General features: G+C 42.7%; 1 protein-coding gene across 1 annotated transcript; it reads right to left on the reverse strand.

Annotated features, from left to right (window-relative positions):
* Positions 1 to 3612: 3612 nt before the first annotated feature.
* SAMD8 (sterile alpha motif domain containing 8) lies at positions 3613 to 25546 on the reverse strand. The gene is made up of 6 exons (XM_082223651.1): positions 25329 to 25546; positions 16044 to 16626; positions 12045 to 12140; positions 11181 to 11298; positions 8051 to 8201; positions 3613 to 6991 (listed from the first exon to the last, which is right to left on the reverse strand). Exons 2-6 carry the CDS (start codon positions 16619 to 16621, stop codon positions 6687 to 6689), a joined length of 1248 nt encoding a protein of 415 aa, XP_082079777.1. The 5' UTR covers positions 16622 to 16626; positions 25329 to 25546; the 3' UTR covers positions 3613 to 6686.
* Positions 25547 to 25726: the final 180 nt, after the last annotated feature.

Here is a 25726-nt window from a genome sequence, read left to right on the forward strand (position 1 = left end):
TCAGCAAAATTCTCACTTTTGGCAATTCACTCAGAAATGGTGCCAGAAGCTTGCAAATGATCCCCTGAAAGCTGTGGGGATGGAAACAGAAGTCTTTTTATCACAGGACAAGAAATCAGCCCTCAACAACTTAAGCGGCAGAAAATATTTTCTTGAAAAAATCCCTAAGCCCCGGGGTCACAATTTCAGCAAAAATCTGACTTTTGGCAATTCACTCAAAAATGTTGTCAGAAGCTTTGAGTGAATTGCCAAAAGTCAGATTTTTGCTGAAATTGTGACCCCGGGGCTTAGGGACTTTTTCAAAAAAATATTTTCCCCCGCTTAAGTTGTCGAGGGCTGATTTCTTGTCCTGTGATAAAAAACCTCCTGTTTCCATCGCCATAGCTTTCAGGGGAGCATTTGCAACCGGTTGGCACCATTTTTGAGTGAATTGCCAAAAGTCAGATTTTTGCTGAAATTGTGACCCTGGGGCTTAGGGATTTTTTCAAAAAAGTCTTCCGCCGGTTAAGTTGTCGAGGACTGATTTCTTGTCCTGTGCTAAAAAGCCTTCTGTTTAGACCACCAAACCCCGAAAGTCAGATTTTAGATCAAATTGTGAACCCGGGGCTTAGGGATTTTTTCAAAAAAATCTTTTTCTGCCGGTGAAGTTGTCGAGGGCTGATTTCTTATACTTCGGTAAAAAACCTTGTGTTTCGACCGCCAAACCTCTCAGGGGAGCATTTGCAACCGTTTGGCACCATTTTTGAGTGAATTGCTGAAAGTCAGGTTTTTTTATGAAATTGTGACCCCGGGGCTTAGGGATTTTTTCAAAAAAACCTTTTTCTGCCGGTTAAGTTTTTGAGGGCTGATTTCTTGTCCTGTGGTAAAAAGCCTTACAGGCTTTTTTCTTCTTTTTATTATTGTCCACTTATAAGATTGGCAATTTATAAAGAGTGACATATCCGTTAAGATCTAGATAGCCTGGCAAGTATATTAGCCAGTTAACAATTTCAAAACAGCCACTAAAGGAATATGCAGAAATGGCGAAGCTTAGCGGAAGAATAAGAAATCAAGATGGCAATTTTTGTTATAAAAGAATGGAAACGGTTTGTTGAATGTTTACAGATCAACAGATGAAAACATTGGCAGGATTATTGTAATAACCTGTGGTTTTATATTTAAAGACGGGGAGTAATTGAGCAAATTAAGTTAATTTGGGTATGCATAAGATATTAAAAACTAATTTAAGGAACCGCAAAAAGAGGAAGTCAAGTTCTGAAATGTCAAAATGATTGTAAAATTAGTGAAATGTATAAACTCGAGATTCCCATGGACTGCAAGAAGATCAAACGTATCCATTCTTAAGGAAATCAGCCCTGAGTGCTCACTGGAAGGACAGATCGTGAAGCTGAGGCTCCAGTTCTTTCGCCACCTCATGAGAAGAGAAGACTCCCTGGAAAAGACCCTGATGTTGGGAAAGATGGAGGGCCTAAGGAGAAGGGGATGACAGAGGACGAGATGGTTGGACAGTGTTCTCGAAGCTACCAGCATGAGTTTGACCAAACTGCGGGAGGCAGTGGAAGACAGGAGTGCCTGACATGCTCTGGTCCATGGGGTCACAAAGAGTTGGACACGACTAAACAACAACAACAAAAAATAAACTTGAAAAGTATAAATAAATAAATTCAAACAGCAAATCAAAGTAAAAAGCTCAAAACTGCCAGCCATAGGCAGTTCTGAAACCTGAGATTCTACCAGGGTTCAAGTGGAAGTGCAAGCGAAAAACAACTTTCAAAACAGAGGGCTTCTTTTCAGCAGAGACCTGTTTTTAATGTTACAAACCATGAAATGCAAATTCAGGGAGTCTCGGCAGTCCTGGTTCATCATCTTACTGTAAGATCCAGTCATTAGTAGCAACACAATTTTTTGGACATTCCTGCGTGTACCTTTGTCTCTTCATTAGAAATCACCAAATGACTGTAGACATGCAGAATTAACCCAACCCCAGTGAAAAAGGAGGGACAGCCTGCTCTGTATTATGAGTACTGTTGGCTCACAGGAGCCTTGAGAAATTTAATTCTGATCACTCAAGTCACTCCTTTGTGGCATGTAGTTTATGAATGACCATTCTGGATCCTAAAAATTTTACAGTGTAAAAGCTGGACTCCAGGGTACTGGTCTGTAGTGAGCGTGGTCTGCAGTAGATGACTCTTCAATTAAAAGCTGTCTCTGGCGTACTGTGTTTAAAAGTAACTTTTATATTTAATGCTTAAATTGTCCTATTAAACCTACATATAAAGGGGGGGGGGAGTTAAAATATGTGTAACACACAGGACCCAGTCCTTTAAACGTTTTAACTCATCTTAGATTTTATTTAATGTTTCAATAGCTTAATACAACAAATACAAAATATAAATTAAATCAGGTTTCAAATTTGAGCAAAATCCACCTTTATTTACACATCTGTGCTTCAAACATTTCTGCGGTAGGAATATTCAAGCCTTCAAATAACACTATGTTTTCTTGGGGCAAGAAAGAGATCCAAAGGAACGAGTCTGTGCCAAGCATCAAGTCAAGAACGTTCAAGCAGCCTTTGTTCTCCTCGTCCTCTGGTTACACTGAGCATTTACTGTATGACAGAAATAGGACTGTAGAACTAAACCCTTTTTGAATGGAATCTCCAGCCATGTCGGGTCTCTTGGAAGACAAGCAGAGGCCTCCACTACAATGGAAATGAATTCCTTGATATTAGGTCTTCTTGGTATACCCAGAAAGGCTTAAAGACGTCTAGGGACCTCTCCAGACTGTGGTTGACTCTGCAATCTACTCTGTATGAAGTTCAGATTTGCCAGTTTAGGACTTCACCAACAAAACAAAACCATGCAAAGATGTTCCCAGTCCCTAAACAAAAAAATGCAATATTGTTTTTTACACACTCCAATTTCATCACAGTGCCTTTAGGCACGGCACTGTTATATAAGTCAACACTTAGAGGATTCCTTTGCATTAATACTTTGTGCTTTCCTTTCCTGTACATGGATTTATTCCCAGTAAGTAGTCGTGAGGATAGCTGGGTATATAAATATACTGATTTCTGCTAATAACAATTTAAAATTAGCACACTACGGATTGAGTAATGAATTCTATACTGGGGGTGGAAAAGTTTGAGTATAGTATTGGTTTATCCATATCACAGTTATGTATCAGGGAAATAAACCAAAAAAATTTTTTTGGGGGGAACCCTTCATAAAGTTAGAATTTATAGTGTTAAGGATACCTCTTATCAACCGTCTGTATCAAGTCACAGCATTTCAAGATGGGCATCATTTGGTACCAAAGGTAGGTAGACATATCTCACTTGGTATAGACCACAAAACTACAAACCAGAGTGGGCAAAGCAATTTGAAGTTGGCTGCTATGCACTGACACTCGGTAAATAGATGAGATGTTCTGGTTATTGCTTGGAATCTTTCAGATGCCTTGCTCTGAATTTTGTCTCCTTTACCACCACCATTCCATATACTAATACACTAAACAAAAACAAAAAAACCCACCCCAGTGCCACTTGGTAGTCCGACATAAATAACAAGTGCAAAAATGCTTTTCTAGAGGGTTTTTAAAAAAAAAAAAAAAAAAGCACATTCAAAACAGAAATGATAAGAATTCCATACCTTATAACTCTCCATAATGGGAAGATTTTGGGAGGGTTGATGTGACGTATCTCCCCACGGAAAATACATGTGGAATTAAACCAAGGAAGATATACCAAGTATTATATCACTATTTTAAGTACATTAATCCCTAGGATGGCTAGTTTTGAAGTGCAAATGTAGTCCACAAAACAACTTATAGGAAGATTTATTTTCGGGGGAAGGAATGCATTTCATACTAAATACTATTCAAGTAACTGGGTTACTTGCTACATCAAGAGCCAAGGTGTTCTGGTTAATATTCTGCTCACCTCTTAACTGAATCATCCTGTGAAGTAAATCTATCTAATCTGGGTCACAACGGACTGCAATTCTGCGCATATTTCCAAGTAAGTCCCACTGAACCCAGGCCTTGCTCTAACGGAGGTTGTAAACTAGCAGGTCAGGGAAAAGGGTTCTAATAGCCTCCCCTTCCTGATGTTCTGGTTGTCTCTGTGGGTTTAAAAATTTAAAAAACGGGTCAATCTTTCAATCAGCCTTAAGTGGCATGGCCCAAGCGACCACCTCTGTTAGAATGAAGAACACTGATCCAAGTAAACAGGCATAGAATGACGCTACGTGTCAAGTCTCATAGGAAGCAGCAGCTCTTAACAATAACCGGATGGAAACCATTGTTTTGCTTTGAACAGACAGTATAATATTGTACAACCTGCAATGTAATGTAGACCTGAACTGTAAACTTTTCAAACACACTGTTGCGGATGTGCCCTTTTCCTTTCCAAAAGGAATCTGTAAACCTAGGGAGAGGCTGTCTCTGTCGTGAGTTCCCAGTTGCATTTCGAGAGCTGCTTTAAGCAACCGACCGTACGTGCTTTCAAAGGATGCTACAATTCCCCTTTCTCCATGCAGCAAAGACTGGGGGCGTGGTGGGAAGAACGGGACGGTTTGCCACTGCAGTTGGTAGAAGCACCTCAGAGTCTGCCTCTATATTGGTGACAAAAAGATGACCATAGTGCATTTATTATGTATACTTCTGGACTACCTGCTGCCCAGATCTTCAGACACCAGTCAGTGCATACTAACAATTCTGAACATATCCTGTGCACCTTAAAAGCCAAAGCAAAAAGGAATGTTTCTGCAAAATGCATTCAGCTGGATCACTGACTCTGCAATAATGTGCAGTTTGTGAATAATAAGGCATGCTCCGAGATAACAATGTTTTTTTCCCCTTTTCAAGTGGCACATAAAGATACTGGAGTGGTCATTTAAGTGTATAAATATTGTAATACTGTGACGAGATCAAGTAAAGCCAGAAGCTGTACAACAGCAGTTCTAGAATTGCAGCTACTTCTAATTTGCAGATTTGCAAATTTAACTACGCTTATTTCTAATTCATCACATTGGCCCGTGCATTTCTGCATATAAGTATTAATCCATGTGCAGCAGTGTTTTACACAGAACCAGAAAGGAATGTTTACACCGTCTATTATCGCAGTCTTAAACAAAGGCAATAAACCTGACACCCTTTACTTCTCTCTTTAGAGCTAACCTAGTAGTAGCTCTCGTCTTGGCTATAAGAGCAACATATACTTTGTAGGTCTGGTTCACTTGAGTTACCAGGAAGAGGCACTGGGGAAAGGGCATAACTGGCTGCCAGTGACAACACTGCATCATATAACTTCTACCTGAATTATTCAAAAGATTTTCAGCATACAAGATAGCTGCTGATCTTCTGTGTTGTAGACACTTAAGTGTATTGCATGGAAAGGTTCCAATGAATTCCTGCGATAGTCTGGAAAAAGCTTACATGGCCATTTGAAAAAGCAATGTCAGCATCAACACAAACTACCTACTCTGAAATTATGTATTTCAAACTCATTCTTGAATCCATGTGCTAATCACAATTAACTAAGGTGGCCTTTTTTGAGCATTTACAAAAGATGGCTTGGTTGATTAAATGCAAACCTGAGCAACTTATCGAAGTTTTATTTCAAAGAAAAATGTTGTGTGTTCATGACTGCCAAGTGCTACACTTTCAGGACTCCTAATACTTTAAGCTCCAGCTCTTTCACGACCATAAGAACACTCTCTGAAGAAAGTGATATCTACCACAAAGGTTAAGCCGATTAAGGTAGTTTAACTTGCAAGAACTAAGAATACGAAGAAAACATTCAATGAATACACTATCCAACATTTCTCAGCTAACCAATGAAATTTCAACATCTGCCAACGCTACATGGAGCCTTATGACAACTGTGGTAATGGGCAAAGAAAAATGATTTGTATGTACTTTCTCAGAGCCACTATTCAAAACCTTGTCATTTGCCCAAACAAAATAAAAAGAACACCACACTTTTCAATTGTCTCATGGGACACCGCCTGCTACTACCCCAATTTTATGGTATTCTTCTTCTAAAAACAGTGTTTTAAAAGCATGCAGAGATTTTTGTTAGTGTTTAATACTGTGTTCAGAAGGAAGAGTTGTGGCACTAAAGCTAAGTCAACCTCATTTCAAAAAAGATAAGGTGTTTATTTCTCACCGATTTACTGAAATGTAAACAAGGAAAACCTTGGGATGGTACAATAGCATGAAGTCATGTGCTCCAAGTCAATGAAGCTCTGTTCACGGTTGTCGTTTGGGTACCAAGACAGCAACTTTGCCCCGCACGACCCAATTTCTTTTACTAAAGGCCTTGGGACCCTTTTTCGTCAGGGTGAGTTTCCCTCTCATGATTTCCCCTCCCAAAATGCACCCTATTCTCATTAGGCAAACAATTATTTTAAAGGTATGACACGTGTTAGTTTTTGTTTGAGACAGCTAAATAGGTTGCACTTGATGTTATATAGATCCAATGTCTTTCCTTCATCCAAAGACGGCTCAAAGTTCTCCAGACGTTAGAGAATGCCGAAGAACAAGTAGTGACTCAACTTTGCTGCATTTCGACGGGTGCTTTGTAGCCTTGCTGCACGTCAATAACATACCCTTTTTGTGCAGCTGTTCCTGTGGAAAGTTAATCGCAAAGACTTCACACAGATGTGAATTCAAACCAGTCCTCTTTAGCCAATTAACCTTTTCAATATTGATGGCTTTGCGAAGGGCCAGCAATACTCATTTGGAACGGTGCCATTTACGTTGCATTCAAAAAAAGAGAACATAGGAAACCAGATCCTGGCCCTCCGACTCTGTTGATAGGCTCTTGTATTTGCCAGCGTGTGGTAGTACAAAAATAGTCTCGTGGTGATGTAGAAGGCAATGAAGACATCTATGGAGTAATGTTCATGGGCTGCCAAAATGAAGAAAATCCCAAAGAGATTCAGCACCCAGGACAGTGTGTGCAAGAAATTCCAGCTTCTTGGCGTATCTAGGGAGAGAAGAGCATTCAGCCAATCACAATTTACCAGGTTTTGTTATCAAATGACAAAGGGGTGCCCTGGATTGACCGCAAGCTAGGAGCAATCAGGAAGGTTAGCTATCGTCTTCTGCTACTGTCAGCTTCCACATGGCTGCAGACGGTAAGGGAAGAAGAACGCCAGTCACCAGCCAGAGGACCAAGGAGTGTTTCGAGGTTCTTCCTATTTCCTTCCATAAAGGGAACGACAGCATGGCCCTCGCTAGGGCTGGGCATTATCTGGCTTTCAACATTGTGATACATCCCCAGCGAAACATCACGATATACTGATGTATCACAATGTCTGAAATAAGGATGGAGCTATGCAGAGGCATTGACTTGCTTCCCGGTTTCCCCCACATTGGGATTTTTGCATAGCAAACACAAACACACACACACACACACACACACACACACACACACGATTCACAATATATAGACAGGTCAAAAATTATGAAACCAATATCATAATATGGATTTCAAACCGGTTTTGGACAATTTATTGCCCAGCCCTAGCCTTCACTGAGCTGAAAAGGCCGTTTGATAACTTGCCTTCTTGTTACTTTGCATTCTTTAAAACATATCCCCCGCAATACTTTCTTCCTCCACTCCTCTTTCCTGGTGTCTTTTAGATTCTAATATGGCCTTGTGTCTTTTCTTTGACTAGCTTACTTATTTGCTAGACACCAACTAAGCACTGAATGCAGTAAATAAAAAATCCCCATCATCCTGTGTAACGCTAAAACATTATTTTAATGTTACATCAGTACACGGATCATGAAGTCTGGGGAAACTGAAATTTGCTTTGCTTGCATTTTCTAAACAGGAATGACAGATCTCTCATTCATAGCCATAATAATCCAGTCAATCACAAAGTCCACTGCCAGTTAGGCAGCTTTTGTCCCCCACAAATGCCTGTCTTCCCTTCACTGAAGCCTTCACCTGCTATGTTGGAAAATATTTCACAACATCAAGATGCAAAAAAAGGAGTGGCATACTAGATTCATGATGCCATTTCAACGCTGTACTTACATTCAGTGACAAAGAAGTTGAGCATGGTTAGGACAACCGTATGGCCGCTGAACATGTAGTCTCCACAGGTATGTACTCCTGTTAGCGTCATGCCAAACCCACTCCAGATTGCAAAGGCTCGCTGAAGTTTTGCCCACACGTTGCCATACAACTAGAAACAGAAGCGTGCAAAACAAATAAATGAATAAGGAACACATCAAGAATACTTGAAACGATCTACCAACTTTAGAACAGCACTGAATTTGCCCCTAGTTCACATAGCATGGCTTCCATAGGTAACTGAAACACAGTTCATTTTGTTTGTTTGTACATTTGGTCTATTTACATCTACATTTAAAAATACACACCAAGCATCAAGTCTCCAGGATTTTCCCTACTTCCCACAAGGAAACCACCAAGGTTTGACTCCTTAGAGATATTCAGCCTAAAAATACATGCTCACATTTTGCCCCTGAATGCATCATGCTCTAAACACACACATATATAATGTAATAATAATAATAATAATAATAATAATAATAATAATAATAATAATTTAATTATTTATACCCCGCCCATCTGGCTGGGTTTCCCCAGCCACTCTGGGCGGCTTCCAAAAGAATATTAAAATACTGTGATAGATCAAACATTAAAAGCTTCCCTAAACAGGGCTGCCTTCAGATGTCTTCTAAAAGTCTGGTAGTTGTTGTTCTCTTTGACATCTGGTGGGAGGGCGTTCCACAGGGAGGGTGCCACTACCGAGAAGGCCCTCTGCCTGGTTCCCTGTAACTTGGCTTCTCGCAGTGAGGGAACCGCCAGAAGGCCCTCAGTGCTGGACCTCAGTGTCCAGGCTGAACAATGGAGGTGGAGACGCTCCTTCAGGTATAATGGACTGAGGCCGTTTAGGGCTTTAAAGGTCAGCACCAACACTTTGAATTGTGCTCGGAAACGTACTGGGAGCCAATGTAGGTCTTTCAAGACCGGTGTTATATGGTCTCGGCGGCCGCTCCCAGTCACCAGTCTGGCTGCCGCATTCTGGATTAGTTGTAGTTTCCGGGTCACCTTCAAAGGTAGCCCCACGTAGAGCGCATTGCAGTAGTCCAAGCGGGAGATAACCAGAGCATGCACCACTCTGGTGAGGCAGTCCGCGGGCAGATACGGTCTCAGCCTATGTACCAGATGGAGCTGGTAAACAGCTGCCCTGGACACGGATTTAACCTGTGCCTCCATGGACAACTGTGAGTCCAAAATGACTCCCAGGCTGCGCACCTGGTCCTTCAGGGGTACAGTTACCCCATTCAGGACCAGGGAATCCTCCACACCTGCCCGCCTCCTGTCCCCCAGAAACAGTACTTCTGTCTTGTCAGGATTCAATCTCAATCTGTTTGCCGCCATCCATCCTCCAACCGCCTCCAGACACTCACACAGGACCGTCACTGCCTTCACTGGTTCTGATTTGAAAGAGAGGTAGAGCTGGGTATCATCCGCATACTGATGAACACCCAGCCCAAACCTCCTGATGATCTCTCCCAGCGGCTGCAAGTAGATGTTGAAAAGCATGGGGGAGAGGACAGAACCCTGAGACACCCCACAAGTGAGAGCCCAGGGGTCTGAACACTCATCCCCCACCACCACTTTCTGAACACGGCCCAGGAGGAAGGAGCGGAACCACTGTATGACAGTACCCCCCGAGTACTTCAGAGTAACATATACTCAGGTTAGAAAGGATGTACTTTCAAAGACCTTGCTCTTTCAAACACTCTGTTCTATTTTCAAAATGAATACAGCTTTATCAATATTGAACGACTTAGCATTAACATAGCATTTTAAAGTGTTCAAAGTGCTCCATATACATTCTCTCAGTATTCTGTGCAACACCCTGCAGGGTAGGTCAGTATTATCTCTCACCATCTCCTTAGCTTGCTAAGAGCACTGAGTGAGTTTGTGGCTGAGAAGAGATTTATGATTGTGTGAGACCTTTGCAGAATACCACAAAACAGAATTGATTCAAGGCTGGAGTAGATAGCGTGGGATCAGTTCATTTCTCGACTTCCGTTAGTCCAGGAGGCAGGATGAGCTATCTAGCTTACTCTGTGTCTTTATGATGTAGTCATCCCACTCAACTTATGCCACACAGTATTTCAGACTTCCCAAACCTGGTGCCTTCGAGATACTCTGGACTGCAACTCCCATAAGCCCCTGCTAGGATGGCCCATTGACAAGAATGACAGGAGTTGCAGTCCAACAGGCCAAAGGTACCAGGCCGAGGCTGCACTAGAATTTGTTGCCTTAACATGTACCCTATTTTTCGCCCTATAGGACGCACTTTTTCTCCTCCAAAAATGAAGGGGAAATGTGTGTGCATCCTATGGAGCGAATGCAGGCTTTCACTGAAGCCTGTAGAGCAAGAGGGATCAGTGCGCACCGGCCCCTCTCGCTCTCCAGGTTTCAGGAAGCTATCCGCAAGCCTTGGGAGCCCGTGGGAGTTCCAGCCGGGCTCCCAAGGCTTGCGGACAGCAGCCTGCAGCCTGAAACCCAGGGAGCGCAGCAGAACGCGCCCCGGCCTTCGGGCAGATATCCACAAGCCTGGGGAGCAGCCTGTTCTGGGGGCAGGGGAAGCTCAGGCTTCCCCCGCCCCAGCCCCGCGCCTGGGGGGGGGGAATAATTTTTTTCCCCTTTATTCCCCCCCAAAAAACCTAGGTGCGCCCTATGGGCTGGTGCACCCTATAGGGCAATAAATACGGTAAATATTGAAAGTATTCCAGAGAACTCGTGTTGCCTAAATTGGCTAAAGAGAAAGGCACATTCTGGAACTTTATCAGGCTATTGCAGCAAGTTCGACAACCTGCTTTCAACATAGCAGGGCTGAATTTTGGGGAGGGACCCTAGTTTAGTGGTAGAGCACATCTTGCCTGCACGAGGCTCCACATTCAACCCATGCCAGCTCCAGTTAAAGGCGTCACGTAGTAGGCAATGTGAAAGAGCTTTGCTCAAGACCCTCTGCCTGTCCGAGTGGACAATATCAGGTTAGATGGACAAATAGCTACCATTTGGCATTTCTAATTTGTTTGTCCTAAGTTTACTTCTGTCTCAATGCTGTGGCCAATGCAGAAGTAAACCTCAGAATTTGGGATGGCAAGTGGTTGCTTACCTTCCCAGAACACTGCAGATGTTGGCCTGGCACAGATAATGAGGTCACAAACATTGTAATGCAACGCAACAAGAACACTGTCCCCATAAGACTGCATAACCGTCGCAGAAGGATCGACCTAGAAACAAGCAGAAAACGTCTGAGTTGTTTAATGGAGGGCTTGGATGCCAAGATGTTGGGATGGAAAGTTTTCAGGTCCTTCCTGTCTCAGCAGCCCACCCAAACATGCTCAGGAATCCCCTCCCCTGCAATGACCCTTTAGAGAGATTTTTCAGAGATAAAACGGTAACCTTTACTTCGGGAAGCTTCCATAGCTTTTCTTAGGATTCAAGCTTTTGTTTTGACAGGGCTCACATGTTACATTAAACCATGGCTTTAAAACATAAAATTTAATTGAAATGTGCTGGTTCATGCTACTGAAAAGTTCTCACTCCACTTAAAAACAAGCTGTGATTTAACGTGAGTGAGCAGGGTGCTAGCAAACACAGTTGGGGGGTGGTCTGCTACCTCTCTGCAGAGCAGTGCTAAGCACTACCAAAATACATTGGGAATAAGCAACGTGCTACAGTTTGCTTCACAAGTCTGGCACCATTTTCTCATGCCACCAAACCACTTGCTCAACAGTTTTATGGGAGTGATGGAGCCACCGTCCCCATTGTTGCACATCAACCTCTCAACATGTGGAGTAGCTGCCATGGATTCCACCTGCTACTTGTTTGAATGGTGTGGACTTTAGTATTCCCTCTTAATGAGGAATCAAGTCTCTTTCTATTTTTCTCCGGAACTGCAGCACATGACAGATACACACAAGATCTTCAAACAAGGTTGTCTGCAATTTCCAAAATAAAGGCAACTGAACTATACCTGTGTCTGTGAAGTAGAAGAACGAGCAGCCAGATGTAGCAGAGAACCACGCCACATACTTCAGTCATGGCAAAAGCCCACGGTATCCTAGGAACACTAAAAATGGAGGAAAGAAAAATCAAGATGCTATGTGCAACTTTGACATGTGCAATTTCTGGGCAAAATAAATGCAGATGATGGGCAAGTAGGACCTTACCAACAAATCAAAACAAACCCATTTGATTTAAAACTGAAACTATCGTTTATGTACCTAAACGCTCAGCATAATTTCTAGCATAGCTGATTGGTTTCAAACCAACTTGGCATTTGCAAGAAAGATCACGTTTTTCTGCAGTTTAGTATCTTACCCTTCTTAAGCTTTGCTTTACTGCTCTAAAACTGGGGGAATTGAAGCAGCAAGAAGCAAAACAGGAGAACCATTTGCTGAAACTTCTGCAGCCTTAAAATCAATGGGTTAAACTGGCTCTGTTGAAACAAACAGATTTTTGGAATTTGATCACTAGACAAAGCAGAGGCTTGTTCTAGTAATCTTAAAAGTGCAAAGGCACCCTTGTTCTATCCTATCCAAGAGGGGGCCCCGCCTTGGGAGACAGCCGGCCTCCGCAGCGCTGGGGAAGGGGAAGAAAGGGAGGGAGGGAGAAACCTCGCCTGACACCATAAATTCACACCACGTATCTACAAAAAGAGAAAGTCTGCAAGTAATATCTGACAGTTCCAATTTCCATGTCTGCATCCTAAGCATAATCACTCTCTTCAACAGGAGAGTAACAGTAAATGCCAGGTAATTCGATTCAATGCTCTTTTGCCAAATTACAAAATCAAAATTTCCATGCATTTTAATGGAGCAGCTACCTAAGCTTGCCTGCTCCTCAAAGCTATGTTTTCCACAGTTATATCTGAATACTGTTTACTAGGGCTAAAGATGCTTTATCACACAATCAAATCAGCTGTCTTTTCTGAACTTCAGTGCTTTCCTGCAAGATCTTTTCTTCTCTAAGCTGAGTATACATTTTCCTTGTACTATTATGGCCCATTTCTTCTGCACATTTACTTCTCTACACGCTCCCTTCTTGTCCTTCACATTTTGTCCACCATTTAATGAATGTATTTCATGCCTGTTTCTTCATTTAACAGCAGTTCAACGCTGTACCACCCCCAGCTCATTCTACCACTCAATCATCCTCTTATTTTACAAATTGATAACCTTCCCTTTCAATGCACATACTTGCAGGGAGGCTAAGAATGCATACAACAAATAAGAAAATCAAGAGGACAAGTACCTAAAAAGAGCTGAATAGTAATGTGGATTTTCCAAGGAAGATGAATATTATGCTGATGTGAACAAGGCAATTTACATTGGAAAATGTTCCATTCACACCAGAAATTTTTTGATGCCCTAGAAAGTGATCCAATCCAACATACAGTATTTTACTTCCATTCAGAAAAAAGCTAAGCTTTGAAACAGCTAAGCTTGTTCAATATTGTATTTGTCATTGACATTCATTCATTTTTATGAATATAATTACTAAACGGAACATCACTAGGTCTGAACTCTGAGAAGACAAGGAAGTCTTTGCCTGGTATCAGAAGGAGATAAATAGCACCAGGCAAAGCTCCCGGGGAGAACACTCCACAAGCGGAATGCCAAAACTGAGGAGGCTCTGCCCTCAGATACCACCTCCTTACCACCCACGGCTAGGGCATCCAGACAAGAGCAGCCAAACTTGACATCTGCATGGGCAGACACACACAGAAACAAGTAACCCTTCAAATATCCGGATCCCAAGCCATAAGCACGAGCACTCTGAATTGTGTGCAGAAACAGAACAGGAGCCAGTGAAGCACCATTGTTCCACTTTAAGCAGCCAATTCCAATTAGCAGTTTCCAATCAGCCTTCAAAGGCAGCCCCGCATGTAATGTGTTATGGCAGCTTACTCTGGAGGTCAACAGAGCATGGATAACTTTGGCCAGGCTCTGGTGAAGTGTGCGTGACACAAATTGGGGAGGGGGCTCACGTAACACTTTCGGCAGTGGGGTGCTCCCCCCACTTCTCCCAGTTCCTTCCTCTCAAGCTTTCTGCCTTCTGCTAGCAGAATGAAATCAAATAAAGAGTGAAGCTTATTGTCCTTCAGCCACATAGGATTTAGGAAGAGCAGGTACAACTACTTACCTAGATAAAATCTACAGCCTTTCAATACTGGTAAATTGACAGCAAAAAGGTTTTTTTAAGACAACACCCAGATAGGGACTGTGCATTCTAGAAAAGCTTTAAGATAAAACCCAATCAATGTGGTGACTGTGGGCTGTAAAAGAACACTTAATTTTTCAAACACTGCCAGTAAACAGCCGTAAACATTTCAAAATGCTCTTAACTGTCCTTTCCGTAAAAAATTGTTTTTAAAAAAGCACAGAATGGAACAGATACCAATGTATCACTCAAAACATCCTCCGATCACAAAAAGGAACATTGCAAAGGAATGAGAGCCAACAGATAAGTTTCACAGCTAAAATCTGAGCTACTGATGACCTAATCTGCAATAATAACTCCTCTTCTATTCAGCCACTTGCCCTCTTGTTATCCCATCTACTATTCAGCAAATGGTAATCATGGGAAAGTTTAGGCTTTTTTGCTGGCCTATGAAGTCTATGTATTAACCTTTTAGCCTTGTTTTCAAGTGCTTTTGCAATCACTGCCCACAACCCATACTTCTTGGAGACAGAATATGTGCACTCTAACACCACAACAATATGCAATTGCTTCAGCCGAAGCTATTCTGCAGTCACATGCCTTTGCTGCTAAAAGGGTAATAACAAAGACCAGTCACTAAGACGACTATTGTAATCTTCTGACCTTGTTTTCCTGATTACTGTCCCTACTCTGAATCCTTCCTTGGTGCCCTGATGACAGTAGTTCTATTCTAAAACAATATCTAGCATTCAATAGTTTCTCTTTTTGCTCCCTGCAGGGTTTTTTTTTAAAAGCAGTTCTTAAAACAAATAATGCCTGCATTTAGTATCAAATTTTGTAAATGTTACATTTCTTGACCGAAAGTCAATAATAATGCGCCGTGTCTACAGAAAGGACAATTTCACCCCAGCCACCAGTTAAGAGGACCAAGGGCTGTTGCTGACAGATTGCATTCTTCCCTCCCAGCAGGAAAATGCATAGGATTTCCCAGCAGCTCTTGAGATCACTGCTGCAGGGCAGCTCAGTGGTTTTGGAGGCATTTATAAAATTGTTTTGGAAAACTCCACTTTCTTCTTCTTGCGGTGTAATCTTAAAATGGACGGTGGTTTATTTGTTTCAGACAAGCCACACATGATAAGACAGAAATAAAGCAAGGGCAAACTTTGGTTTATTTGTTGCTTACCTTTCATGGCTTCTCTGAAACAAGCCAACAAACCATGCTATGGGTTCAGGTGAAACAATAAACCATAGTACAGCTTCAGTGACTGGGTCTGACTCTGGAGGGTGTTGTGGGTGCAAGGCCAATGCATGTTCTCATTTAATTAAACCATTCTTTTAAGACGAACTGTAGCTTATCATGATGTGCAAATCAGGCCACAGACAGTTACGTCATGCATCATGGCTAGCCACTGCATGCTCAAAGAACTGGGGACAAGTCCACTATGAGCCTCTGAATCCAGGGAGAGGAAAAGCAGTGCAGATGTTGTGATCTAGCCATTTTCCATATTTCATGGATTTGCGTAGACCTTGAGGTATTTTCACAAAACAGTGGGAAAGAGCTGGTCAATGAATTTCCCAAAGGTGGTGGAGGTTGCCATAAAGGTGCTGCCAGCACATACTTTCATGAAAAAGGGAAAAAAACCTAGGAGAATTATTTTATAAATTCTTATTTTGCAAAATAAAAATATATTTTTAAAAAAATTAAGAATGGGAGAAGCAACACGAAATTCTGCAAAACACCTAGTTTGGCCTCAACAGTTTAGCAATTCTGATTTTTAGCACTTTTTCCTAAGCAGATTAAAGCACTTACCTGTCTAGGAATATGTCTGGTAGTGGTGGGTATGTCTGCATGTCAGGAACTCTCTCGTGCACGATAACCATGACAAATGATGTGAAGCCAAACACAATAAAAACATATATACAACTCAAAGCTGTCTTCCAATACTCTGGGTTCAGTCTTCGCGTAGGATGTTTGTTTTTTCCATTTGCATACTGATCAGCGTTCAAATCGGCAACAGGCTCACAGTCATCACAATCCCGTTGAACCTCGCCATTGCAAAACCAGTCTGTTCCTTGAAGGGAGCCAACCACAGGCGACAGGGAACCAATGGGACTATCACTGTTATAACCAAGCTCTTCCAAAACTTCAATGTGGTGCTTCTGTAACTTGCGAATTGACAACATGAGCCGCTTGATATCACCTAGAACCTTGATTTCCAGAGGAGGAGACCTCAAGTCGTATTCAGTCAGCGTCAGTAATGTAAGTCCATCTAATCTGTGCTTGTCACACAAAATGTCCACATACTCACAGAAGCCTTCTTCCTTCAGCCATTTGGCTACATGCCTGGTAGACCAACGCTGAATGCAAAGCTGGCTGTTGCCTTCCATCTTCTCTACCTGCCAAAAATCAGATGTTTTAAAGACCGAGAAGACAGTGCCCACATCATTATAGCACCAAGTTCTCAATGTTCTGGGATATAACTTTAAAATGTACTTCAGACAGACTTTCCTACGAAGTAACAAAATTACATTGTATTCAGCTGCGCCTGAATACCCTTTTCAGATTTAATTTTTACAGCCCAGAGACCTAGTGCTTCCCAACTGGTGACTAGACTGTCTGCTTGGGAAGGACAAACTGTATTCCAAATCAATGTACTCGCCTACAAAAGCATTTTTTCTGGCCTGTCCAGCCACCCACACCTTTTTAAACAATGGGTGGCATACTGATGACGTGGAAGAACTGTGCTTCCCTGACCCCCACTTGAAAGGAACTTTCCTGGCCAATTAGTCACAGGACAATTATTACTCATCTTGAGCAAGTAGTTATTTCTGAAACAGATATATTACGTAAGTGTCAAACTCAACTCATTCTGATCCCTGGCTTCACTGAGGAAGTTGACCATGTGAGGCAATGCAGGCCATTAAAAAGAGATGTGCCCTTTCCTCACTATGGAGGAACGGCACGTCTCCAACTAGGAGGTCCTCTGCTGTGCCGTGTTTTGCCTTTCCAGACAGCATCTCCTTCTTTCTTTTCTACCCACCCCATCTCTAATAGTTCTGTAGTATTACTATTGCTATTATTATTAATTAGAAAATTTGTATAGGCTTCATCTGAAGATCACAGGATGGGTCACAACAGAAAAATAGAAAATTAGAACACAAAATACATAAGAAAAAAGCAAAAACAAGAAACAGCGTCAAAAGAATTGGAAAGCCATGGTGGTAGGATAGAAAACTAAGCGCAGCCATTTCTGAGATAGCGTAAGCCTGTGTATACCCCGATTCTGGCTTCAGTGTCTGTTAACTATTAGGAAAATATGTGCCATTTTTACAGTAACGTCTCCAAGTCAGTCTTAGAAATTTAGATACGAAAGCCAGGCACTAAATGGCACTTTGAACCTAGGTTATGGGAGCAACAACGGAATGTCCAGGCGCATTTTTTTTTAATATCAAGAATAAAATGAAAAAGTTGAAAATGAATGAATTGCAGTGAAAATATTATTTTCATTTTTCACGAGGTCTAGTCCTTCTCCTGCCCACCCCCCAATATTCTTAAGAGGGTCTCTTCTCCAGTCTTCAGAGGGTAGCTGGAAGTGGGGAGGCAGAAAAAAGGTCCTCCTTTCCTTCCACTCTGCAGTTTTAATCTGAAATCTTAGGTGAAGTACTGCGCCCAGAGCTCAGAAACTGCTCACGCTAATGAAATTCCCTGTTGCAAAATGTACCTAGAACAATGGGAGTTTTGAACAAAGTTCAAGAGAATGAACTTTCATGGGCAGCACCAGCGTGAGGTCTGTTTCTTTTTTAGTGTGGATGATCTGCATGTGGAAACTTGTCCCTGCAGTGACAATAAACTGCCATGAAAACTTAGATGGTGCTAAGGTCAGGACAGAAATCTGTAGATTCTTACTTAAGAAACTTACTTACTTACTTACTTAAAAGAACAATTACAACAAAACAAAAACTCCACAATCTCAAGCCTTCAGATCACTTGCACATTCATGTAAAGGTAAAAAAAGCCAAAGGACCACTGGACAGTTAAGTCCAGTCAAAGGCTACTATGGTGAGCAGTGCTCATCTTGCTTCAGGAAGAGGTAGCCGGCGTTTGTCCGCAGACAGCTTTCCAGGTCATGTGGCCAGCATGAGTAAACTGCTTCTGGCGCAACAGGACACTGTGACGAGTGCCAGAGTGCACAGAAACACTGTTTACCTTCCCACCGCAGCTGTACCTGTTTATCTACTCACACTGGTATGCTTTCGAACTGCTAGGTTGACAGGAGCTGGGACACAGGAACAGGAGCTTATTATCGGGCGGATTCAATACATTCGTGTTTCACTTAATCAAGAATCTATTTGTCATTTTCTACTGACATTGCAAATTGAGTTTCAACATTTTCTTGCCTGAACACAGAGAAAACTGATTGTAAAAATACAGTGGTACCTCAGGTTACAAACACTTTGGGTTACAAACTCCGCTAACCCAGAAGTAGTACCTCGGGTTGCGAACTTTGCCCCGGGATGAGAACGGAAATTGCGCAGCGGCGGCAGCGGGAGGCCCCGTTAGTGAAAGAAAACTTCAGGTTAAGAATGGTTTCAGGTTAAGAACAGACCTCTGGAACCAATTACGTTCATAACCGGAGGTACCACTGTATCCTAATCCTTACGTCAACCAAAGCAGACAAAAGGTCAGAGAAAAATAAAATACAGACTCACCAGAAGATTATTCTCAAGATTTTTCAGAAAAAATCAAAAGACAGATACCTAAAGGGTTGACCAAAGAAATGCTCTTGATGCCCAAATGTTTCAATTAGGACTCCTTTAGAAGAGATGTCAGACAACAGATTCTTTGCTTGGCACAGCAGGAAAAAGAGCAGCATCCTTCAATTTTCACACAGTATAAGTCACTCACAATGCTGATCAAGCATACATACGCTCATACATCAAAGGTCACATGTGATAAGTCTTGTACTTGGGAATAAGTCCACAGTGAATTCCAAACATTGGAAAGGTGGGAGGGTCAAATGACTGAAGAAACCATGCTCTCTCAATGGACTTCCCAGATAATTTTTTATCAGCAGCTCTATACCAGGGCTTTGCTGTTTAATTTTTACCCTACATTTCTACAAGTACATGCACCCAAAGCATATTACAAATCTTGTTTAGGGAACGGTTAACAAATATTTCATCCTGTTCCAGAGGAAACAAACACAACAGTATGTCAATCTGTACTGTAAACCAGAGACATTACAATAAACGAGGGAAACTCCTGCTCTTAGGCCCATGAGCAGTTGCAAACAGTGTTAGAAACCGAGATATGAAAGCTAGGAGCTAAATGGCACCTTAAGTCTAGGTTATGGGCGCAGAAATAGAATGTCTAGGCACGCTTTTTAAATAAGAATACAAAGCTGAAAATGAATGAATGGCAGCTAAAATATTATGTACATTTTTCACATGGTCTAGTCCTTCTCCTGCCCACGCCCCAATATTCTTAAGAGGGTCTGTTCTTCAGTCTTCAAAGTGTAGCTGGAAGTGGGGAGGCAGAAAAAAGGTCCTCCTTTCCTTTCACTCTGCAGTTTTAATTAGAAATCATAGGTGCAGTACAGTACTGAACCCAGAGCTCAGAAACTGCTCACGCTAGTGAAATTCCCCATCACAAAATGCGCCTAGAACAAGGGGAGCTTTGAACACTGGCTGCAAACCAGAGAAACATGGGAAATACATGTGACCAAGCCTACACCATAACCTGCTCTACTGACTGCAACAGAATGCTTCTTCTAAGCCTAATTTCAGTGAGGGAAAAGGACTCTGTGGATGCCAGGGAAGCACTCTGCAGGTAGGTGTGGACCTGCTGAAACCATGTTGGTGACACCTGCAAACAAGTTTTACCTGCTGGGTTCTACAAAGGGTTAAGCCAGTACCTCAAAGTAGAACCAACTACATCTAGACAGACATCAGAAGATACACTGTGGTATTCATGTTGTCTACTTAGGTAAATACCACAGCTTGCTCTTTCAAATAAATTTTCTGGGGAGTAGGCATCCTGCCCTGCTATTTCAAGCAATACATGGCCCACCTTTCCCAAGATGATCTTCATAACTACACCTGAAACAAAGCACAGGAGCAAAGAGACAAATCCAAAGGAAGACAGGCACAAATGTTTTCTACTTATCGTGTACTGTGAGTTTTAGCTCCTATAAAGGTATGTGATCCCCCAGCTCTCAGACAGAAGAAACTGCAAACAGTTTGGTTTCTAATAATTAAAACTGGATTACAGTATCAGAGACAGTATCTATCAAGCTTAGTCATCATTTGGGACTAATCACGTCTAGCAGTAAGGCTACCAATTATAATCATTTCAAATATGCAGTAGATATGTAACAGCTACAACCTGGGAAAGGTTCCTTCCAAAATGCTTCTTGTTTCCAATTCATCCAGTACACTTGCTGAAATTCCAACCCCGTGCCTGACTAAAAATCAGTATGTAAATTGGTTCTACAACTAGAAAGTTTAGCCAACTACAGCAAAGTACAAAGACTCATTAATATATATACACTGCCAGAACATATAAAGAGCTGGACTAGAGTTATGGAAGAAATAAATACCCCTACTTTTACAAAATACAGAAGGGATGTGAGTACTGAGAGACCACCCAAGTTATTACACTGGGTCTGGTTCTTAAATAACTGTCATAGCCACTTGCTATTCACATTCTAAGCAAGACGGAATAATTTATGCAACACCTACTGTATTAAGTTAGCTGCACCTATATAAGAATTTCAACCAACTCTGTAACAACTGCACTGATATATGTTGGTGGCAACCTATGGCTTTTAACCTTATTCAGCATGGTCCAGGCCATTTGCAATGGGTACATGACTGCTGCTTTGGGTATTTTGCTTGTCTACTTATTTAAATTGCTTTTATTAACAGTGATGTTACAAGGCAAGCTATGTTTTAATAAGATAGATATAAATAACACAAATTATACCTGAATTTCCAGGTCAGTTAAAAAGTACATACTGTGCTATAAAACTGGATTGTGTGTCTTCACTGGCTGGTTACACTGATCATTCTTTTATATTTAGTTACCAAGATATCCAATCCGACATGGCTTTCAAGAGAAAGAAGATAATTGAGCCTCCTGCAGAGGGAGAGCTTGCCAATATACTGTAGAAAGAATGTTCACACCTGAAGCTATCTAAGTTTCAAAACTTTTCACATCCAGCTGATAAAAAAGTGGGAATGCTGCGCAATACACAGAAATCCTTGGCAGGGAAACAAGCTCGATTCCTCCAATATCTCAAAGTTAATGATACTATTTGATTTCTCACACTCGTTTGAAGCAGTAATATGCCAACTCTAGATAGCTGAATTACTCCCATGACCTTATATTAACAGAGGACCACCATTTAACAAGCAAAATAACTGCAAGCACGTTGAAGGATTAAGAACATTAAGGGCCAGGTCAAACAAAAGACACGACAAGTTAATGTCCATAATAAATGTCTACTAGGGTATACAGTATATGAAAAGCCACTTGTCCAAATGTACATAAATGTTTGTGCGTTTCATAGAGTATGTCATTTTCATGCAGTTCACTAACCAATGCTACTCCAAGGGCTAAGTATGTAGAAGCTTCCATACTTCTTTGCCTTCCTGGTCCTCACGACAAGTGCCAATGTGTTTACTTACTCCAGGAAGAAACATTAGCGCAGACACACATATTTCAATGCAAATTGATCTTAGAACTGCTGACTGTTGTAATGACAATCTAAGTTTACATTCTAAATGTTAAATGTTTTACGAGTGTGAATGAGTGGCATAATACAATCTATACGTTACCAAAGAATGTGATATTGATAAGTAGCAACATCCTCAATACATTCCCCTACTCTACAAAGGGAAAAAACCAAAAACCAACTTTTAAGTAATAGCTGTGCTTTAATCATCAGGGTCCTACAGATCTACTGAATAATATATGGCAATGATTCACAGGCTGAATCAGCTCAACAGAAAGGCAGATATACACTAGACTAGAGCAAGCAGAACTGCATGATCTTTCCTCATTTCACACAACAGGAAAAAGCTGGGAATGCCTCCTCGAGTCTCTGCTAAGCAAGCTGCCAGAAGTTTTCCTTACATTGGCACCACCCTTGCAGGAAATGTGAAGAGAGGAATAAAACCTGAAGAACAAACTACAACAGTTCCAAGTAATGCAAAAGGCATCTAAAGGAAATTTATAGAAAGACCTACATTGGCTCCCAGTACGTTTCCGAGCACAATTCAAAGTGCTGGTGTTGACCTTTAAAGCCCTAAACGGCCTCGGCCCAGTATACCTGAAGGAGTGTCTCCACCCCCATCGTTCTGCCCGGATGCTGAGGTCCAGCGCCAAGGGCCTTCTGGCGGTTCCCTCATTGCAAGAAGTAAAGCTACAGGGAAGCAGGCAGAGGGCCTTCTCGGTGGTGGCACCCGCCCTGTGGAACGCCCTCCCGTCAGATGTCAAAGCGATAAGTAACTACCTGACATTCAGAAGACATCTTAAGGCAGCCCTGTTCAGGGAAGTTTTTAATCTGTGATATTTTAGTGTATTTTTGGTTTGTATGGAAGCCGCCCAGAGTGGCTGGGGAAACCCAGCCAGATGGGTGGGGTACAAATAATAAATTATTATTATTGTTATAGTAACCCAAAGCTTCTGTCAGGGACGCGGGTGGCGCTGTGGGTTAAACCACAGAGCCTAGGACTGGCCGATCAGAAGGTTGGCAGTTCAAATCCCGCGACGGATTGAGCTCCTGTTGCTCGGTCCCTGCTCCTGCCAACCTAGCAGTTCGAAAGCACGTCAAAGTGCAAGTAGATAAATAGGTACCGCTCCGGCGGGAAGGTAAACGGCGTTTCCGTGCGCTGCTCTGGTTTGCCAGAAGCGGCTTAGTCATGCTGGCCACATGACCCGGAAGCTGTACGCCGGCTCCCTCGGCCAATAAAGCGAGATGAGCGCTGCAACCCCAGAGTCGGTCACGACTGGACCTAATGGTCAGGGGTCCCTTTACTTCTGTCACCTGTTTGGTAGACACACAACAACGTAACTTGCAAAAAATACATGCATACTTTTCAAGTAATTCTAGAGTGTTCCCCAGCACATAAAAGTATACAAACTCAGAAAGATAACAAAGTTATTAGAAAGGCATTTACTAGTATTGGTACTAAAAAATTACTAGGCATCAATAAAAAAAAAGAGATGTGACACCAACTAAAGCAGTATGGATATGATCTTGCAATTTGATCTCTCCTGCAGGAATGAGATATGAAGAATGAGGAGAAAATGGTCCCCCCCCCTTTTTTTTAATGGGGAAAAATTACATTGAGGAAAAGTGGAAACACTTTTACACAATATTTTATCTCTCCAAATGAAAAGTGGAATACTTGCAAGATCAACTTGTGCAGTGAAGTATAATGCACATATTGTTCCATAAACCCTCACATTAGTAAGGAAGCAAGACTTCCTTACAGAGAAGATGGCAGGACTCACCTGCAGGCTGCAGCCGCGTTGTTCTAATTATTTTAAAGCCCTTTCACCGCATCCCTTTACAGCAGCCTGAGAACACAGAACAAAAGCTTTTACAGCTTATGAAAATACTCCAATAAGCTACAATATTGATTGCTGGCACTACTAGCAGCTCTCCTCCCATGCCAAATAGTGGCTGGAAGGCAATTTTCCTCTGGAGCCTGGTTTAAAGCAAAGGGGTAAAACCCCTTCATATTCTCTGCCACCCCAACTCTGATGGCCTCTGCAACTGCATACTGCAGTTTAAAAGATTCCTGCAACATGAAGTTTGTCCCAAACCTACTGAACTTCAAATGCCAATACAGTACAGGCTGTTGTAGAGTACAAAATGCAACAGCCAGAGCACATGTTGTGAAACAGCATGTTGAACATTTAAGTTTGGGTAGAAGATCACATCATCCTGGCAGCCCTGGAAAGGCTGCTTCCCAGAGAGGACGGTGCTCTTCAGCGAGCATTTAAAGCTGCGCCTTCTGCAAAAATTTTTTAATGAAAAATAACCCTGCTGGATTAGACTTTTAAAGCTTGGGGTGGGGTTTTTTTTGGGGGGGGGTTGTGTTATTGGGTTATTGTTGTCGCTTTTCTTCCAATTATGCATTCTGTGGTTTTATATTCTGATTTTATTGTGTGAACCGCCCCGAGACCTCCGGGCATAGGGCGGTATATAAATTCAACAAATGAAACTAAATAAATAAAAATAATAAAGTGTCATCCAGCCTACCCGTCTTTTGTCCGGAATACCCCAGGAAGCTCACAAGCAAGGCAGAGATAACCACCCCCAGAAGTGCTGGAGCAGGGCTGTTTTGCACCCCTACACTAGCCTATTTTGCAGCCTTAGAGCAGGCCGTTTTGCACCCTTAAACAATGTTATTTTGATTGATTCTACTTCCATGCCACTTTTTATTCAAATCCCAAAACGGCTTACGAATATAAGATACAAATAACATAAAGGAACTTCACGAATACTGTACAGCATAAATGGTATAGAATACTTAACAAATCAGCGGTAAAAAAACAACTCCAAACCCCAAATAAAACAACTACCATCTCTGTTAACAATATTAACAAAACAACTTAAAAAATAAGCTAGCCGGCTAATTTGAACCCTTAGACCAGGCTACTTTGCACCCTTTGGCTACTTTGCACCCTTAGGCAAGGCTACCTATTTGTAACCCTCACTAATTAAATTTCTAACTTCGTTTTTCAAAATCACGTATCTTGCAGAAACGATAGCACCCTTCAAAATATAAGATTCTTCGAAACGGGAAAGCCCGCGCCCCGATAGCTAGAACCCGCCACCCCACCCCCTTTCTTCGGCTCCCTCGGGAGAAGCAGCAGCTGAGCCTGCGAAGGGTAGACTGCTCCCGGCTGTGGAAGCTCCCTTCGGCTCCACACAGCAGCCGTTGCTAAAGGCAGAGCCGGCCGGCCGGCCAGCCAACGAGCGAAACCCGCCTCCGCCGCCTCCCCTTCTTCACACACACCCCTCAGAAGCCGAAACTCCCCTCGCAAGCGCCTTGGCGGCGAGGCCGAGCCAGCCGGAACCTACCCGCTCCCTCCTCGCCGGGCGACGCGGCCCCGCTACGTGTCGGCAGGGAGAGGCCGAGGGCTTCGCTGCTGCTGCTTCTGCTGCCGCCGCCGGTGCGCCTTCGCCATCGCACGGAGGGGTCGCCGCTGGGACTGAGGCGGCTGGGCGGCTGCGGCGGCAGCGGCGGCGGAGCAGCTCGACCCTGCCAGGCAACCGGCCCACCCACTCACCAACCGGGCGCGGCCACGTAGCGGAAAAGGCGGGGCCAGGCACTGACGCAGCTTCCGCAAGAAAAAACAAACAAACAAGGGGACGAGACGGCGAGCGGAAGTGGGCGGGGCCGGCGGGGCCACGCCCACGTCACCCTCCCGCCTCGCCTGCGCGCGGAGGATTCGCGTGCAGCCTGTAAATAGTA

The sequence above is a fragment of the Podarcis vaucheri genome (assembly GCF_965113315.1).
Source record: "Podarcis vaucheri genome assembly, chromosome: 5".
In the NCBI taxonomy this organism is placed as follows: Eukaryota; Metazoa; Chordata; class Lepidosauria; order Squamata; family Lacertidae; genus Podarcis; species Podarcis vaucheri.

What these genes read in the sequence shown, in the direction of transcription:
- SAMD8 (XM_082223651.1), bottom strand. Translation starts at nt 16,621, where the DNA reads ATGGAAGGCAACAGCCAGCTTTGCATTCAGCGTTGGTCTACCAGGCAT. An exon ending in CCAGACATATTCCTAGACAG is followed by an intron (nt 12,141 to 16,043) that starts GTAAGTGCTTTA and finishes CTCCATTTTTAG; the next exon opens with TGTTCCTAGGATACCGTGGG. An exon ending in CAACTTCTTTGTCACTGAAT is followed by an intron (nt 6,992 to 8,050) that starts GTAAGTACAGCG and finishes TTCTCTCCCTAG; the next exon opens with ATACGCCAAGAAGCTGGAAT.